Source organism: Tamandua tetradactyla, unplaced genomic scaffold (genome assembly GCF_023851605.1).
Source record: "Tamandua tetradactyla isolate mTamTet1 unplaced genomic scaffold, mTamTet1.pri scaffold_132_ctg1, whole genome shotgun sequence".
In the NCBI taxonomy this organism is placed as follows: Eukaryota; Metazoa; Chordata; class Mammalia; order Pilosa; family Myrmecophagidae; genus Tamandua; species Tamandua tetradactyla.
Genome location: NW_027518268.1, coordinates 273,382 through 293,101, shown reverse-complemented (window position 1 = coordinate 293,101; position 19,720 = coordinate 273,382). Strand labels below are relative to the sequence as shown.

The 19,720-nt window shown below is 38.1% G+C and overlaps 1 protein-coding gene across 1 annotated transcript in view; it reads left to right on the top strand.

Moving 5' to 3' along the window:
- The first annotated feature begins 482 nt into the window (after positions 1 to 482).
- LOC143673116 (uncharacterized) overlaps positions 483 to 19,720 on the top strand; it is a 43,946-nt gene continuing 24,708 nt past the window's right edge. Inside the window, exons 1-2 of the mRNA XM_077147465.1 lie at positions 483 to 669; positions 11,712 to 11,855. Coding sequence (XP_077003580.1) covers positions 552 to 669; positions 11,712 to 11,855 — 262 coding nt within the window. The 5' untranslated portion in view covers positions 483 to 551. The remainder of the gene's footprint in view (positions 670 to 11,711; positions 11,856 to 19,720) is intronic.

Genomic DNA, 19,720 nt, shown 5'->3' with positions numbered 1-19,720 from the left:
GTATGTTATTTGTGGGCCTCTTGGATACATAATATTTCAGCATAAGTAAGTCCCAAATACTTCATGACATACATGTAAGCTAAGAAAGTACTTTGGTTTTGAAAGGCTTGAATAAAAACAAAAAATGCAGTCCAAGGAGAGCACATGCAATGCTTTCAATCTGAGGACACAGCCTTAGACTATACAGCTTCTAAAAATATTTCACCGAGGAAGGGGGCTAAGTGGAAGGAACTGCCCTGGCAGGTTTATAAACATAAAACTTGCAAGCGGTCTTTTCCTACCTGCTATCACAGAGGGAGCGTTGGTCCTGGTGGTTCCAAGAGAAGAGGCATCTAGCTCCTGATCCTGCAGAAATCACACAGCCCCTCCCCACGACTCCATTTCCTGCCCATCCCAGACGTCTTTCCCAGAACCTCCTTCCAGCGTGGGGGTGGGGGGGGCTGATGCTGTACGCATGCGCACGCCCTCCTGGAGGAGGAGGGGGAGGGGGAGGCGGGACATTGGGGCACGTGGCCTCCTGCCCTTCAGCCTCCCCAGGGGTCCGCTGGGAAATGCTCCTTGAAGGAAAGCGCATGCGCGGCACTAAGGGCACGTTCTTAAGGAAGGATTTCAGTGGAAAGGTCTGTCGTCCTCTCGCAAGTTCGCTGCTCATACCCCTTTATACGTCAGGTATATAAAATTAAAGGTAATGGCTACTCAGCCTCATGGCTTTCTAATGCTGTCACTGAGCTAACTAGTGTGTGTACTTGGGTTATTTGCGTCTGCTGTCTCTATCAGAAGCTGTTTCCTAGGGGGGCGCTCTTGCCCTCAGGTTCCCGCCCTGCACTATGGGGAGAGCATTTACACCGCGGAGATTAGAAACGTGCAGACCCAGACCAGGCTGAATTTACTGATTTTTCGGTTGTGAAGAGTTAAAGTGTGTTAGAAAATTTAATAATATAAAGTCAACTTAACAGTGTGTCGAGGGTCAATTGCCCCCCTTCTAATAACACAATTATGTCAAATTCTTCAGTATTTGAAAAACATTGTTCTGTGAGGAAAGGGGTAGCTAACATTAAAACTTGAGTGAAATTTTGTGGTATAGAAATCAAAAGCCTTATAGAAGAATAAATTGGCTGAATGGATTTACCATAAATGGTGTTGTATATTTTTTATTTTGTAGATTGTGTGCTACACACCTATTAAAATGTGTTATATGTGTGATTATATGATCACCACATTCACTTAGAAGTTCATTTTGTTAAACTTTGCTACACACTGCTCTATGCATAATTGGGCTGTAACATGGTTTTATCTTGAGGAGTGGTATTTCTGTGGGAGGGAATGTGTTTGGTGTGTGAGCCTCATGTGTGCTCTTCCTTGAATTGCTAGTGGTCAATACATGTATTTGACATCTTTACTTCTGTGGGGAATAAATGGCTGTTGGTGCTCCTGGAAATGGGATATTTTCTATGTGCTATCTGTGGGCCTCTTGGGTATATAAAAATTCAGATCATAAGCTATACTGTGCATGTTATTGGGACTGTGGTCCTATAAATTCAGTTTGTGGTTAGTGTATGTATTTAATTTGTTGGTGGGAATAAAATATATGTATTCAAATGTGTGGGTGGTGGTGTTGGTGTAGATATTTGGGAATGAGAAGTCATGAGTGCTTTTTGAGGGTGACTGGGGCTCAGTGGTTTTGCTAAGTGTGAGAGGCAATACATGTGTATCAAGGGTTTCTGGTTATTTATTTGTAATTTGAGACTTTGAGGTTTTTTTTACATGTGTGTGTTTTCCCCATGAATTTTGGAGATTTTTCAGTGTTCAATTGTAGGTTTGTCAGTTTTCTACCTATGCATATAGGCAGTGTCAGGAAATGTGTCTGTGTGTATCAGTTTATAGGGTCTATGTGTTTTGTATATTTGTGGAGATGGGGAGATCATTTTATTGTATGTAGTTCATGTTGAGTGTTGAAAATATTTATGTGATTTTCAGGAGGTGTGTGTATATGTCATTGAGTGTAACTATAATGGTATTTTGTATAGCAGGTAGATATGGTAAATGCTGGATGGAAGGACTGTGGGGTGTCATGAGTCTGTATTCTGGAAGATGCTGGACTTAATTCTACGAGTATTTTTGACTGTAGGGATTATGTATACATTAGTGGTTTGGGGATGCATGTGCATATGAGGGGAATAGAGTGGTACTTTTGCATATTTGTAGTGTGCTGGAGAATTTTGGTTATAATTGAGGCCTGTGTATATTGAGTGTATTGTGTATTCAAGGATCATTGCAATTTGGACGTACATCTTCAAATGCTATGAATTTGAATTTATCAGTATGGAATTACTACTGTGTATCCTGAGAAGTTAGTATGTATGTACCTGATGTAGTGATGGGGATGTATGTTTATACATGGAAGTAAATATCTTAGTTTGCCTGAGCTGCTATGACAAATACCACAAAATGTGTCACCTTAAACAACAAGCATTCATCAGTAATTTTGAGGTTTGAACTCCAAATAGAGATTTGGAGGTGCTTTCTCCTGAATGTCTATAGTGTTGTGGTGCTGACCGTCAGCAATTCCTGGATGTGTTTCTATCTCCTATCACTTGGCAATGTCCTCTCCTTTCTAGCTTCTCTGACTTCCCAGTTCTTTTTATATGGCCTCTAGCAATCTGGAATAAGGCCCACCTTCATTTACTTGGGTCACATGTTAACTGAAAACATCTTCAGGAAATTCTATTTACAATGGGTTCACATCCACAGAAAAATGGATTGAGATTAAGAACATGTCTGAAATGAGTTATATAATTCAATATATCACAGTAGAGTAATTGTATATCTATATATTGGGGGTATATGGTGCCATTACATCTAAGAGTTCTGGATATGAGAGTAGGGGGTATAATTAGGGACATGGAAGTGGTTTCATGGGTACTCATATTTGGTTGACTGGAGATAGTGATTTATTTCTTCAGAGTGTGTACTGGTTTGTGTGTATTTCTAGGATTGGGTGGGTGATTTATATAAATTTATTTAATTTGTATACATTTATTCATAGGATCTATGGTATAAGGAGTTTTAACAGTGTTCTTCTTTGGAAAATTCTAGGGTTTTTGCATGTCTTTCGGGGAATGTTTGAGTATTGGGGAGGTGTAATTGTTCTCTGCATGAATGGGGATGGTGTGTAAAGTTGAGGGGTGTATATATTCAGTGATTAGGAATATTTGAAGTAATGTATATTTGTTTCAATGTATGTGGGAAAGTCATGTTTTATATTAGCAATACAACAAGATTGTTGGCATTTGTATGTATTTATCTGAGTAAGCTGTATATTCAAGGGTAGTGTACAAATGTGTTTATCGGGTAATAAAGTGTTCACTGAATCTCTGTGTTTTTACTGGGGTGTAGTATTTTAAACTGGTTCAGTTGCTTGTATTTTTTTCAGTGTCAGTTGGATGGTCTTTTATGTAATTAATGTCTACAGAGTGGCTGTAGTTCTGTGTTCGTTTGGTTAAGTGAAGTTGACAAAGTATATGTTCTTTGGTATGTGGATATTTTTAATCATGGTGTTGGAAACTGATAGATGATATAGGTTCTGTGGATCTTAAGAAATTTTGAAGTATGGGTATGTTATAGATGAGGTATTGAGTGTGGGCTGTTATGGGATGAAGCATGAGATAAAGCTTTGGGTACTTGATGGTTTTAGAGAGTCCTATGTGTGTAGGATATTTAGTACAAATATATCATGTCAGTTGTACATGTTTGTGTTCAAGTGAAAGTCATGTGCATGTGTAGTTGTAAAAGTAGCATGTGAATATTCAGAATAGATAGCTTTTGAGTATAAAAATTTAGGTATAATAGGTGGTGTGTCTGTGTATTTATTGTATGGTTTGGATTTGGCATGTGTGTTCAGGATAGGTGAGGATTTGTGGGTTCTGGAGATAGGTAGGATAGTTTTGTTTGTATATGTACATTTGGAATTGAGGGTCCTATTCAAGGTCTTTGTCCATCTTGTGCACATATTCCTATGAAAGGGGGTAGTTTTGATGGAGCTGGTTGGTGCTTACTTGGGATCATTGATGTACGTATCTTTTCTCAGCTGTGTTCAGTAATGTCAGTAGGTTGAAATTGGCCAAGGTGGGGATATTTATTCCACAAATCTCTCTTCTACAGGGATTAACTTTATTATACATTTACCTGAGAAGTATTTGGATGTGTTTGGGTATGAATGTGAGGTTATGTGTCTCATCAGAATTTATGTGTAGATCAAGAACTTTCAGGCAAATGTTCTTAAAACATTACCATCCTCTGGTCAAAAGCCATACTTCTGGAATATCTACATCAGAATATACTCAACTGAAAATGTTGAATTTTCTGCATCTTTTTTTTTTGCGAGCACGTGGCGTACAATTTTATTTTATTTTATTTTTTTATTAATTAAAAAAAGAAATTAACACAACATTTAGAAATCATTCCATTTTACATATGCAATCAGTAATTCTTAATATCATCACATAGATGTATGATCATCATTTCTTAGTACATTTGCATCGATTTAGGAAAAGAACTAGCAAAACAACAGAAAAAGATATAGAATGTTAATATAGAGAAAAAATAAAAATAATAATAATAATAAAAAATAAAAAAATATATGAAAAAAGGAAAAAGAAAAAAAGACACAAACAAACAACAACAAAAAAAAACTATAGCTCAGATGCAGCTTCATTCAGTGTTTTAACATAATTACAATTAGGTATTATTGTGCTGTCCATTTTTGAGTTTTTGTATCTAGTCCTGTTGCACAGTCTGTATCCCTTCAGCTCCAATTACCCATTATCTTACCCTGTTTCTAATTCCTGCTGGTCTCTGTTACCAATGACATATTCCAAGTTTATTCTTGAATGTCGGTTCACGTCAGTGGGACCATACAGTATTTTCCTTTAGTTTTTGGCTAGACTCACTCAGCATAATGTTCTCTAGGTTCATCCATGTTATTATATGCTTCATAAGTTTATTCTGTCTTAAAGCTGCATAATATTCCATCGTATGTATATACCACAGTTTGTTTAGTCACTTGTCTGTTGATGGACATTTTGGCTGTTTCCATCTCTTTGCAATTGTAAATAATGCTGCTATAAACATTGGTGTGCAAATGTCTGTTTGTGTCTTTGCCCTTAAGTCCTTTGAGTAGATACCTAGCAATGGTATTGCTGGGTCATATGGCAATTCTATATTCAGTTTTTTGAGGAACCGCCAAACTGCCTTCCACAGTGGTTGCACCATTTGACATTCCCACCAACAGTAGATAAGTGTGCCTCTTTCACTGCATCCTCTCCAGCACTTGTCATTTTCTGCTTTGTTGATAATGGCCATTCTGGTGGGTGTGAGATGATATCTCATTGTGGTTTTGATTTGCATTTCTCTAATGGCCAGGGACATTGAGCATCTCTTCATGTGCCTTTTGGCCATTTCTATTTCCTCTTCTGAGAAGTGTCTGTTCAAGTCTTTTTCCTGTTTTGTAATTGGGTTGGCCGTCTTTTTGTTGTTGAGTTGAACAATCTCTTTATAAATTCTGGATACTAGACCTTTATCTGATATGTCATTTCCAAATATTGTCTCCCATTGTGTAGGCTGTCTTTCTACTTTCTTGATGAAGTTCTTTGATGCAGAAAAGTGTTTAATTTTGAGGAGCTCCCATTTATTTCTTTCTTTCTTCAGTGCTCTTGCTTTAGGTTTAAGGTCCATAAAACCGCCTCCAATTGTAAGTTTCATATGATGTCTCCCTACATTTTCCTCTAACTGTTTTATGGTCTTAGACCTAATGTTTTGATCTTTGATCCATTTTGAGTTAACTTTTGTATAGGGTGTGAGATATGGGTCTTCTTTCATTCTTTTGCATATGGATATCCAGTTCTCTAGGCACCATTTATTGAAGAGACTGTTCTGTCCCAGGTGAGTTGGCTTGACTGCCTTATCAAAGATCAAATGTCCATAGATGAGAGGGTCTATATCTGAGCACTCTATTCGATTCCATTGGTCAATATATCTATCTTTATGCCAATACCATGCTGTTTTGACCACTGTGGCTTCATAATATGCCTTAAAGTCTGGCAGCATGAGACCTCCAGCTTCGTTTTTTTCCCTCAAGATACTTTTAGCAATTCGGGGCACCCTGCCCTTCCAGATAAATTTGCTTATTGGTTTTTCTATTTCTGAAAAATAAGTTGTTGGGATTTTGATTGGTATTGCATTGAATCTGTAAATCAATTTAGGTAGGATTGACATCTTAACTATATTTAGTCTTCCAATCCATGAACACGGTATGCCCTTCCATCTATTTAGGTCTTCTGTGACTTCTTTTAACAGTTTTTTGTAGTTTTCTTTGTATAGGTTTTTTGTCTCTTTAGTAAAATTTATTCCTAGGTATTTTATTATTTTAGTTGCAGTTGTAAATGGGATTTGTTTCTTGATTTCCCCCTCAGCTTGTTCATTGCTAGTGTATAGAAATGCTACAGATTTTTGAATGTTGATCTTGTAACCTGCTACTTTGCTGTACTCATTTATTACCTCTAGTAGTTTTGTTATGGATTTTTCCGGGTTCTCGACGTATAGTATCATATCGTCTGCAAACAGTGATAGTTTTACTTCTTCCTTTCCAATTTTGATGCCTTGTATTTCTTTTTCTTGTCTAATTGCTCTGGCTAGAACCTCCAACATGATGTTGAATAATAGTGGTGATAATGGACATCCTTGTCTTGTTCCTGATCTTAGGGGGAAAGTTTTCCATTTTTCCCCATTAAGGATGATATTAGCTGTGGGTTTTTCATATACTCCCTCTATCATTTTAAGGAAGTTCCCTTGTATTCCTATCTTTTGAAGTGTTTTCTACAGGAAAGGATGTTGAATCTTGTCAAATGCCTTCTCTGCATCAATTGAGATGATCATGTGATTTTTCTGCTTTGATTTGTTGATATGGTGTATTACATTAATTGATTTTCTTATGTTGAACCATCCTTGCATACCTGGGATGAATCCTACTTGGTCATGATGTATAATTCTTTTAATGTGTTGTTGGATTCAATTTGCTAGAATTTTGTTGAGGATTTTTGCATCTATATTCATTAGAGAGATTGGTCTGTAGTTTTCTTTTTTTGTAATATCTTTGCCTGGTTTTGGTATGAGGGTGATGTTGGCTTCATAGAATGAATTAGGTAGCTTTCCCTCCACTTCGATTTTTTGAAGAGTTTGAGGAGAGTTGGTACTAATTCTTTCTGGAATGTTTGATAGAATTCACATGTGAAGCCGTCTGGTCCTGGACTTTTCTTTTTAGGAAGCTTTTGAATGATTGATTCGATTTCTTTACTTGTGATTGGTTTGTTGAGGTCATCTATTTCTTCTTGAGTCAAAGTTAGTTGTTCATGTCTTTCAGGAACCCATCCATTTCATCTCAATTGTTGTATTTATTAGTGTAAAGTTGTTCATAGTATCCTGTTATTACCTCCTTTATTTCTGTGAGTTCAGTGGTTATGTCTCCTCTTCCATTTCTGATCTTATTTATTTGCATCCTCTCTCTTCTTCTTTTTGTCAATCTTACTAAGGGCCCATCAATCTTATTGATTTTCTCATAGAACCAACTTCTGGTCTTACTGATTTTCTCTATTGTTTTCATGTTTTCAATTTCATTTATTTCTGCTCTAGTCTTTGTTATTTCTTTCCTTTTGCTTGCTTTGGGGTTAGTTTGCTGTTCTTTCTCCAGTTTTTCCAAATGGACAGTTAATTCCTGAATTTTTGCCTTTTCTTCTTTTCTGATATAGGCATTTAGGGCAATAAATTTCCCTTTTAGCACTGCCTTTGCTGCATCCCATAGGTTTTGATATGTTGTGTTTTCATTTTCATTCACCTCGAGGTATTTACTAATTTCTCTTGCAATTTCTTCTTTGACCCCCTCGTTGTTTAAGAGTGTGTTGTTGAGCCTCCACGTATTTGTGAATTTTCTGGCACTGCCTATTATTGATTTCCAACTTCATTCCTTTATGATCGGAGAAAGTGTTGTGTATTATTTCAATCCTTTTAAATTTGTTAAGACTTGCTTTGTGACGCAGCATATGGTCTATCTTTGAGAATGATCCATGAGCACTTGAGAAAAAGGTGTATCCTGCTGTTGTGGGATGTAATGTCCTATAAATGTCTGTTAAGTCTAGCTCATTTATAGTAATATTCAGATTCTCTATTTCTTTATTGATCCTCTGTCTAGATGTTCTGTCCATTGATGAGAGTGGTGAATTGAAGTCTCCAGCTATTATGGTATATGTGTCTATTTCCCTTTTCAGTGTTTGCAGTGTATTCCTCACGTATTTTGGGGCATTCTGGTTCGGTGCATAAATATTTATGATTGTTATGTCTTCTTGCTTAATTGTTCCTTTTATTAGTAGATAGTGTCCTTCTTTGTCTCTTTTAACTGTTTTACATTTGAAGTCTAATTTGTTGGATATTAGTATAGCTACTCCTGCTCTTTTCTGGTTGTTATTTGCATGAAATATCTTTTCCCAACCTTTCACTTTCAACCTATGTTTATCTTTGGGTCTAAGATGTGTTTCCTGTAGACAGCATATAGAAGGATCGTGTTTTTTAATCCATTCTGCCAGTCTATGTCTTTTGATTGAGAAATTCAGTCCATTAACATTTAGTGTTATTACTCTTTGGATAATATTTTCCTCTAACATTTTGCCTTTTGTATTATATATATCATATCTGACTTTCCTTCTTTCTACACTCTTCTCCATACCTCTCTCTTCTGTCTTTTCATATCTGACTCTAGTGCTCCCTTTCGTATTTCTTGCAGAGCTGGTCTCTTGGTCACAAATTCTCTCAGTGACTTTTTGTCTATAAATGTTTTAATTTCTCCCTCATTTTTGAAGGACAATTTTGATGGATATAGAAGTCTTGGTTGGCAGTTTTTCTCTTTTAGTAATTTAAATATATCATCCCACTGTCTTCTAGCTTCCATGGTTTCTGCTGAGAAATGTACACATAGTCTTATTGGGTTTCCCTTGTATGTGATGGATTGTTTTTCTCTTGCTGCTTTCAAGATCCTCTCTTTCTCTTTGACCTCTGACATTCTAACTAGTAAGTGTCTTGGAGAACGCCTATTTGGGTCTATTCTCTTTGGGGTGCGCTGCACTTCTTGGATCTGTAATTTTAGGTCATTCATAAGAGTTGGGAAATTTTCAGTGACAATTTCTTCCATTAGTTTTTCTCCTCCTTTTCCCTTCTCTTCTCCTTCTGGGACACCCACAACACATATATTTGTGTGCTTCATATTGTCATTCAGTTCCCTGATCCCCTGTTCAAATTTTTCCATTCTTTTCCCTATAGTTTCTGTTTCTTATTGAAATTCAGATGTTCCATCCTCCAATTCACTAATTCTAGCTTCTGTCTCTTTAAATCTAGCGTTGTAGGTATCCATTGTTTTTTCCAGCTTTTCTACTTTGTCCTTCACTCCCATAAGTTCTGTGATTTGTTTTTTCAGTTTTTCTATTTCTTCTTTTTGTTCAGCCCATGTCTTCTTCATGTCCTCCCTCAATTTATCGATTTGGTTTTTGAAGAGGTTTTCCATTTCTGTTCGTATATTCAGCATTAGTTGTCTCAGCTCCTGTATCTCATTTGAACTATTGGTTTGTTCCTTGGATTGGGCCATATTTTCAATTTTCTGAGCGTGATCCATTATCTTCTGCTGGCATCTGGGCATTTAATCATCTTTCCCTGGGTGTGAGACCCAGCAGGTTGAAAGATTTTTCTGTGAAATCTCTGGGTTCTGTTTTTCTTATCCTGCCCAGTAGGTGGCGCTCGTGGTGCTCATCTATCTGCGGGTCCCACCAGTAAAAGATGCTGTGGCTCCTTTAACTTTGGAAATCTCTCGCTGTGGGGGAGGGTCGCCAGCCAAAGCGGCTTGGGTAGTGCCGATCCAACGTTCCCAGCCGGACTGAGAAGCCACATGTGTGGAAGGGACTCCGGTCACCAGTCTCCGCGGCTTGGGGGACCTCTGATCCAAGTCTCCCAGCCGGTCCGGGGGGCCGCGCATGGGGGGGGGCGTCAGCCGCCGTGGCTTGAGGAGACCGCCTGTCCAATTCTCCCAGCCGGCCCGGGAAGGAAGGAGGGATGGACTCCAGCCACCAGCCGCTCCGGCCTGGGGAAGCGTGCGCCCCTCGGTGATCTCACCGCTGCGGGTTCTCCCTGCCAGTTCAGCCATTCCAGAATGGGGTACGCTGTCTTTTTGGTCTCTGTCATGGCTCTGGGAGCTGTTCTGTACCGTTTCTATTTCTTTAGTAGCTGTTCTGGAGAAGGAACTAAGACCCGCATGTCTTACTAAGCCGCCATCTTCTCCGGAAGTCTCTGCATCTTTTTAAAACTGCTATTTTGCCTGAAAGAATGTAGATATAGAAGGAGGTTCAGGTCCTATGCTGGTACTATCCAAGCCCTGGAGTATCAAAGATAAAAGTTGTCATTATGAAACACTGTAAAATTTTTAGCCTGGGGGAGAGGGGGCTGAGTGGGGGAAGGTCACTAACAGGTAAAGATCTTAAGACAGTGATGTACCATCTGCACCCAAGGAACATGTTTCTGCAGAACTCTGACTTTAATAGGGGATACCTTCTCGTCTATCAACCCAGAAAATCTAGCAGGAGCTAATCATTTTCTTTGCCTGGTGGAATCCATTATGATCAACCACCTGGAGACATGGATCCTAGGCAGGCAGCATTACCAAAAACATGAGGCTTTGTATGGATACTGGAGAGTTAAACTAGCAAGAAAAAGAATATACATTAGCCTCCATAATAAATGATCTAAATAAATTAAAAAAAATAAAAAGAACATTCAGGCAACATTGTAATAGGTATATTGGTGGCTCTAAGTGAATTGTGATTGGGACAATTGTAGGTTTTGGGTCCTTATATGTATGCATTTACCCTGGGTCATTCTGAATTGTTGGTTTGCTCCCGATTATGTTTGTCCATCCTTTAGGGTCAAAGAATCCTCTTAAATGTTGATGATTTCTAATTCCTCCCCAAGAACATGATTCTAGGTGTGTGTCTGTCTTAGGCAAATGGATGGTTCTTCCATATCCATGAGGTCTTGGCTTTGGAGGACCCTCAATGGGTAGGGGTGTGGACAATGGCTGCGAAAAGCAGAACATCACAGCCACATTTTTATAGGGCAATCTGCAGTTTTAAAGTAGGAGGCTTCCTAATCAAGAGCTCAGGTAGGCCAAGTCCTTTCCCATGCATGAGCCTGGCTGCAGTTGGCTTCTTTGTGGCACAACTTATAGACAAGATGCCATCCACTAAGTGGTTTGGAAAGCCTGCAGAGCCATGAGTCCCGATACCAACCATCTGCTCCCTGGGTAGGTAATATTGGGTCATAAACAGGTGGCCTGTGTCACCATTTCTTAACTAGACAAACTACAAGGAAACTAGAGGCTTTAGGGATAGACATGACCTCTAGGTTTCAATGAGGTGACATTGGAGGAACAGGTAAGCTCTGTCCCTGAGGTAGGGCTGGAAGATTAGGGAAACTGAGATCTGATGACACTGGGGAAGTTCAGCTAAGAGGAAATATGGCTCTGATTCTCTTGAACATGTGGGACATGGACTGGTCTCTTATTTGAAGGCTCAGAACATTCTTAGCACTGGGATACTCATCTAACTTTCATGAATTTCTTATAGAGTTCCTGGGCCTTCATTTCCCTATTCCATATGAAGCTGGATCACACTGGAGGGTGCCCATCAATGGAGGCCACCATTCGACTTCACACCTGCCTCCTGCCTCCCTGGGACCCACTGAAGTGTTTCTGGGCCTGCTTCCTAATGGTGAGTCTCCTTATGCCTTTTTCTCCCTTAGGATGAATCCTTCTACCATCAAAAGACACAGACAGCCCTTTCATAAATGTCCAGTAAATGTTTCCTTACGGTTCAAGGGATTCTTGTGGCCCCACTGACTCACCAAATCCTAATGCCAAATTAATGGCAGCACACTGTACTAATTATGCTATTTATTGGCAGAATAGTGCTGTACATGCTTTTATATTTTAAAATATATTTCAAGTAAAAATAAATAGAAAATATACAGCAGATTTTTGTTTTTACTTTTTGTTCTTGTTGTTGTTTGTTTCTCCTTTTAATTTTGTTTAAAATGATAGGACACTGACCCTGAGATTTTAGGAGAGAAAAACAGGAGTTGTTTTTTTTTTTTTTTTTTTAATCTTGACCCAACATTGCAAAGCTCCCACCCAGGTTGTATGAAGATTGCTGATAGGGCTGAGATTGTGGTGTGCTTGTTGTTCTGGTGCAAATATGTTGTAGAGTAAGCCATAGGATTGAAATATGGAGTTCTCTAGGCAGGAAAAAAGGTGAAATGGAACTGCCTCTGCAAGGAGGGTCAAGATGGCAGAACTCACAGCTCATGAGTTGGCAGGGTAAGTGTGTAGATTTGTTGGATCCATGCCTGCCTTCAGTTTACACCCCAGCAATAATCTCTTTCTTTTTAGAATGAAAAGTTACCCCTCTCCTCAAATTTAAATTAAGCAGAGGGGCAGGTAGGCCCTACATAGGCAGTAGCCAGTCCTCTTCATTATTTTATTTTAAAGGAGTCCTCAGGACCTTAACAGGTCTTCTGTGAAGCCTTGGAATGGACACCACAAATGTCAGCAAACCGAAAGTCATTCCTGACTCAGAACTCCTAAAGACTAGTGGTTCAGGGTGGGCCACAGCGGCTCAGCAGACAGAATTCTCACCTGCCATGCCAGAATCCCAGGTTCAATTCCCAGTGCCTGCCCATGTTAAAAAAAAAAGGTAGTGGGACAATGAAAATGTTAAGCCAAATCAGAAGAGTCAGTCCATTCATTCCACTAAAATTTACTGAGTTTCATTTAGGTAAGCACGTAGGCAAGGCACAAAAGTATTTATTTTTGAAAGTTCTGGTTCATTGGTGATTATTGATTTCCAGCTTCATTCCATTGTGATAAGAGAAAATGCTTTGAATAATTCAGGTTTTTACATTTACAAAGACCTGTTTTGTGCTCCAGCATATGTCCTATGCTGAATAATGTTCCATGAGCACTAAAGAGGAATGTATATCCTGGTGTTTTGGGGTTTAATGATTATATATGTCTGTCAGGTCTAATTCATTTAAGAAATTTTTAAAGATCTCTATTTCCTTTTTGATCCTCTGTCTCATTGTTCTATCTGTAGAAGAGAGTGGTGTACAGAAGTCTCCCACTATTATTGTTGAAATGTCTATTGCACCCTTCAGTTTTGCAAAAGTTTACCCCATGTACTTTGGAGTTCCTTGATTGGAAGCATAAACATTCATGCATGTTTTTCTTCTTGGTGAAATATCCATTTTATTAATATGTAGTGTCTTTCCTCATCTCTTCCAATGCCTTTTTATTTGAAGTCTATTTTGTCCAGTATTAATATAGATACTCCTGCTTTCTTTTGATCACAGCTTGCAGAAAACATCTTTTGTCCATCCTTTTTTATTCAATCACTTGTTGTCCTTGAAGCTGAGTCTCTTGTAAGCAGTATTTAGATGGATTCTATTTTTTAATCCATTCTGCCAATCTGTATCTTTTAATTGGAGAGTTTAACCCATTAACATTCAAAGTTATTACTGTAATGGTATTTCTTGAATCTTATCATTTGTTTTTTATTTGTTAGATCTATATATTCTTTTCCCTCTTTTCCTTTGTATCATTTAAGTTACCCTTAATAGTACTCTTCATATCTGTGCTTTCCTGCAGACCTCCCTCTCCTGTCTTTTTCTTCAGCCCATTGAACTTCCTTTAGTATTTCTTGTAGTGCCTCTTGTTGACAAATTCTCTCAGCCTTTGTTGTATGTAAAAATTTTAATCTCTGCCTCACTTTTGAAGAAAAACTTGGCTGGGTAAAGAATTCTTGGCTGGAAGTCTTTCTCTGTCTAGATCTTAAATATATACCATGTGTATTAGCTAGGGTTCTCTAGAGAAACAGAATCAGAAGGAAATATTTGTAGATATAAAATTTATATGTGTCTCATGGAGCAGTGTGACAAGAGCTCAGTGGCAGATTTCTTACCTGCCATGCCAGAGACATGGGTTCGATTCCCAGTGCCTGCCCATGAAAAAAAAAAGCATCTCATGTAATTGTAGGAAGGTAGAGTTCAAAATCTGTAGGGAAGGCTGTGAAGCTGACTGCTCTGATGAAGGGTCTGGACAAACTCCACAGGAGAGGCTCACTGGTCGAAGCAGGAAGAGAGACTGTTTCTCCTGAATTCTCCTTAAAAGCCTTACAGTGATTAGATTAAGCATCACTTATTGCAGAAGAAACTCCCCTTAGCTGATTACAAATGCAATCAGCTGTGGATGCAGCTGATGTAATCATTATTTAAGTCTATGAAATGTTCTCATAGCAACAGACAGGCCAACACTTGCCTAACCAGAAAAATGGGCACCACCACCTGACCAAGTTGACACATGAACCTGACCATGACATCCTATGACTGCCTTCTCACCTCCATGGTGCCTGTTGAATAGTCTGAACACAGTCTTTTGTGGTTTTCCTTGTATGTTGGCAGTTACTTTTTTCCTGCTACTTTCAGTACTTTCAGCTTCTCTTCAACATTTAACAGACTGATTAGTATGTGTCTTGGAGTAGGCCTATTTGGATTTATTCTATTTGTGGCTTTGGGGCTCCTTCAATTTGAAAATTCATGCCTTTGATATGGGTTGGGAAGTTTTCCTTCATTATCTCCTCAAATAATCTTCCTAGCCCTTTACTCTTCTCCTCTTCTGGGACCCTGAGCATTCTTATACTTGTGCACTTCATGTTGTCCATCATTTCCCTGAGGTGTGATTCAATTTTTCCATCTTTCTTGCCATTTGTTCTTTTTTGCATTGGAATTCAACTGTCCTCTCCTCTAGTTTGCTTATTCTTTCTTCTGATTCTTCAAATCTGCTTTTCAAATCTGTGTCTAGTATATTTTCAATTTAGTCTATAGAATCTTTCATCTCTGTGATAGCTGCTACTTTTCTACTTATTCTATCAAATACTTCTTTATGCTTTTCTAGTATCTTCTTGCTATCCTTTCTGTCATTAGCCAACCCACTGAATTTATTTAGGAGATTTTTATGAACAACCTATATTAGTTGTCCCAAATTCTGTGTCACCTCCAGTGTTCTAATTTGGTCATCTGGTTGGGTCATAACTTCATGCATCATCATATGCTTTTTAATTTTCTGTTGGTTTCAAGGCATTTGGTTATTTTGATTAGATTATTTTGAAAGTTGGTTTCTGTCAGACATGTAAGGTTTTGTATTTGCTTGGGTTTGCATTGAAGTTCTACTTTTGCACTTGATTTGCTAGTAATTTCCCTCCAAACCAAGGCTTGGACCTGATGCAGGGGATGTACCTCTAATTAAGGATCTGTTTAAAGCTAGACAGATCAACAATTGGCCAGACCACACTTTCCTTTCTTCCTAGAAGATAGTATTCTTGGATCTCTTCTTCCCCTCAGGTCCACCTGTCACTTACTATGACAGCTGGGTGAGCTGGCTGGAGACTAGGTACATTGCAGCTAGGTCCACTTGTCCTGTTGTGCACTGAAAGTCACCAGTCTCAGGCTGTAGGAGGGGGCATTACACACCTCAACAGATATTCCAGTTGTGGGCCATGGCTGCATTACAATATATCAGAAGGTTAATAAACATCTAAGTAAAGTTCATAAAGGTTTACTTATATTTATTAATTCTTGGCAACACTCAGAGCTCCACTCTCTCTAGGAAAATATGTTTGTTTCTGTCCCTTTGTATGCATTTGAAAACCTCATCAGTTTTACAGTCCATAGGGCATTCCCTGGATTCCAATCCAGGTAAATCTTATCAAGAAAGGCCTTATTTAGCAACAGGCTTTTCCTTCTTTTTGGATAAATCATTTAGCTTAAATTAAGGAAAATAGGGTGAGCCTTTTAATTCTGTTGAAGTTCAAACAACCTTTAACAGATACCTTCATCCATTTTCCCAGAAGCCCCACTTATTTCTGTATTTTGGCCTGTTCTGGGAAAAAACAGCAAGTAATTTGGGGAATGAATATCAGTCTTTATTTTTAAGTAAGTTCAATCTAGTATCATTTTTTCAGCCTGCATGTTTCAATATGGCTCTAGTAAAAGAGACATAAGTAAAATATTCAGTGTCACAGATATTTGAGGACATGTACAATCCAAAAATGAAATTAAGAGAAGATTCCATTTGCAAAACCAAAGAATAATAAAATCCTCATTATTAATTTAACCAAGGAGGTACAAAATGTAGCTACAGTTTTTCAAGTTTATTTGAGTGAACCAATTGAGAGTGATTCAGATTTGCTGTCTTAAATGCAATTCTCAATCACAATCTGGTATTTAGCTTCTTCAGTGTTGTCTGTTTCACAAATATCTTGTATTATAGGGTACAAAGAAAATATTTTTAGTGTTAGGGACAGGGGGCAATGGCACTATATTGAAAAATGGGTAACTCAAATAAACTCATGTCAATAATACCTTGTCTAATATTTTAAAAGTGTTAGAATCTCCTTTGCCTCTAAGTGTAGTCCTCAATAAGGGCAGGACATTTGGGTTCAACTCAAAGTTTGGTTCAAATGTTGAGACTATTGATGCAAAACACACTAAGTGGGTATTACAATATTTATTATTTACACCATTAATGTCTGGGTAGAGAGAGACAATCCTCTCAAGGAAGTCTGAAATGACTTAATGATGGAAAGGAGACTGCCTTGAGTTTTTATTGTGGTTAAGGGATATGGCCTGCAAGGGCTTCCACCTTTGGTAAGCTTGGCAACACACAAGGAGGGGGCATCTAGGGTTCTCACCAATTGTCCAGATGTGGAACAAAAAGCATGAGAGATAGGTAATGAATGGCAGTTTTGATATATAACATGAGAAAATAGGATCATGTTCCTCTTCACATGAATTTACAATAGCCCAGCTGCTGATCACTGCCAAAGGTTCTTTTCTTCTCAGTGTGGTAGTTAGATTCAGTTGTCAACTTGACCAGGTGAATGTGCCTAGTTCTGTTGCTGTGGACATGAGCCAATGGTACATGAACCTCATCTGTTGCTCATTACATCTGCAGTCAGCTAGGAGGCGGGCCTGCTGCAATGAATGGTGTTTGAGTCAATTGGCTGATGCTTAAATGAGAAAGCACAATGTAGCACAGCCCAAGCAGCTCAGCATACCTCATCTCAGCACTCACAGCTCAGCCCAGGCCTTTGGAGATGCAGAAAGAAATCACCCCAGGGAAAGTTGTTGGAACCCAGAGGCCTGGAGAGAAGGCCAGCAGAGACCATCTTGTGTCTTCCCACGTAAGGAAAGAACCTTAGTGGAAAGTTAGCTGCCTTTCCTCTGAAGAACTAACAAAATAAACCCCTTTTTATTAAAAGCAACTCCATCTCTGGTGTGTTGCATTCCAGCAGCTAGCAAACTAGAACACTCAGTCTCATACTGATCATCCTGCAAGGCAAAGCATTTTTTTTATTTAAATATAATCTAATTGTTTCCTATATACTTTTGCCTATTATATTATTTCTTGGGCCAGGAATGAATAATTGAATGTCTGCCTGTATCTCTCTGACTATACGGTATGAAAACAAATGTGTCTTTAGATATAAGATATGGGTCTCTCAATCCATCTGTGTACATAGTCTCATAATTTTCCTTTAACTGCTAGGGGATGAGTTTAAATGGCTGTGCCAGTTTGAATCTGTGGTGTACCCCAGAAAAGCCATGTAGTTTAATCCTCATTGAATATTGAGGTGGAGATGGGGAATGGGATATTAAGACTCAAAGTGAACAGGGTCCCCATTTGGAATGATCAAAGTGTTTTGGCAATGGGTGGTGGTGAAGGTGCCACAACATGGTGAATGTAATCAACAGCACTGAAAACCTCTATGAATGTGATTAAAAGGGGATATATTAAATAGTGTATATAGTAACATAATACATAAATGAAATAAATGGGATTACAGTATCAAACAGTGAACCCCACATTAAATGATGAACTGTAGTTAATAGTACAGTAATGAAAAGGTGCTTTCATCAATTGTAACAAATGTTCCACAGAAGAGCACAGTGTTAAAAATATGCTGGGATATGGGAATCTTGCATTTTATGCATGCTTATTCTGTAAACACTCAACTTTTCTAATAAATAAAAATATAATAACATAAGAACTGCTTTAGGTAGGAAGAAAATCCTAGGTATATACAACATTGGTCTGTAGTTTTAGCTTATATATAATCTGAATGACCTGTATGACCTTTTTGGCCATATATTATATGAATATTTCTCTATGTTGTATACTTATGGACTTTAGTATTTTAGTCATGAGAAAAGGAAAGATCCATTAAAAATTTATGGTAAAGCTTTAGGGTTACATTTTTTGCATTATAGGATTCAAATTACATAGGAATTTAATTTATGACTGGAATACTAGACTTCACAATAAAAAATGAAAACAAAAAGAAAAAGTTACCTCCAACAACAGTAAATGCTTGGTCGTGGTCTTAAAGCCGTCTTGAAGTAGATTATCCACACAGACAAAGCATGAAAATATTTTCTCTAGGCAGAGCATACAGTGCATATTCTAAGATGTTGTTCATTTTATTTTTCTCAAAAAAGTAAAATAAGTCCTTCAGACTTTATCCTGCAAGGTGGGAGATGGACTTACCCAATTCCCACATCATATGCATAACTCAAAAATAGTCTGCCAAGATGATATTTATGTTTTTAACTCAAAATCCCTCACCTCTGTGGTGATATGTAATATTTCTTCTGAATGTTTTGCCACCTACTAAATGTGGAGAGCATAAAACCATTGCTAACTAAAGATTCCTTGCTGTCTGTGTTTTGATTTTTTTTTCTGCTACAAGCCTCAGAGCAATCACTGAAAATTTTTATATACTGAAACAGGAAGCGATATCTCAATAGGTAACTTGGTCACAGAGAATGCAAAGGTGAAATTATTGGTGGAGGACAGAAAGAGTAGGGATTATGAAAACAACAGAAGCAACTGAGCAGCAGAAACTGGTGGTTCCTAAAGACCTTCTTCCAAAAGTAAATTATACTCAAGAATCTCTGATAAGAGATGGGAAGGAAAGAGAAGAACAGATTCTAGGATAAAAGCAGAAAGAAAGAAAAACAGTTTCTTACTGGCTAAATATAGAAAATGTAAGGCATTAACTTTTCACAAAAATGATAAAAATGATCTACATTATTAGTCCATGCATTCATTCACGTAACACAATTTGAAGCCATGACCACAGAACATCTTATTCTTGCATGTCCATCTTTCTTGGTCATACATTTCCTGGAGGTTTTTGATTTTCATTCTCAGTATTTTTCTTTCTTCTTCTGAAGCACCTTTCTTAGACTGCAAGGAATTACAGTCATCTTCCAATGCTTTTCAGTATCCTGTAAAATATAGAACATTTGTGCACTGCATGTGTGCACATGAAACTGTGTACTTGGTTGGTCAAAAGAGAGAGGCCTGAATCCAGAAAGCAGGAAGCCATTCTTTACCTTCTGTAGTAGTTAGATTCAGGTGTCAACTTGGCTAGTTGAAGGTGCCTAGTTCTATTGCTGTGGACATGAGCCAGTGGCATGTGAACCTCATTGGTTGCTGATTACATCTTCAGTCATCTAGGAG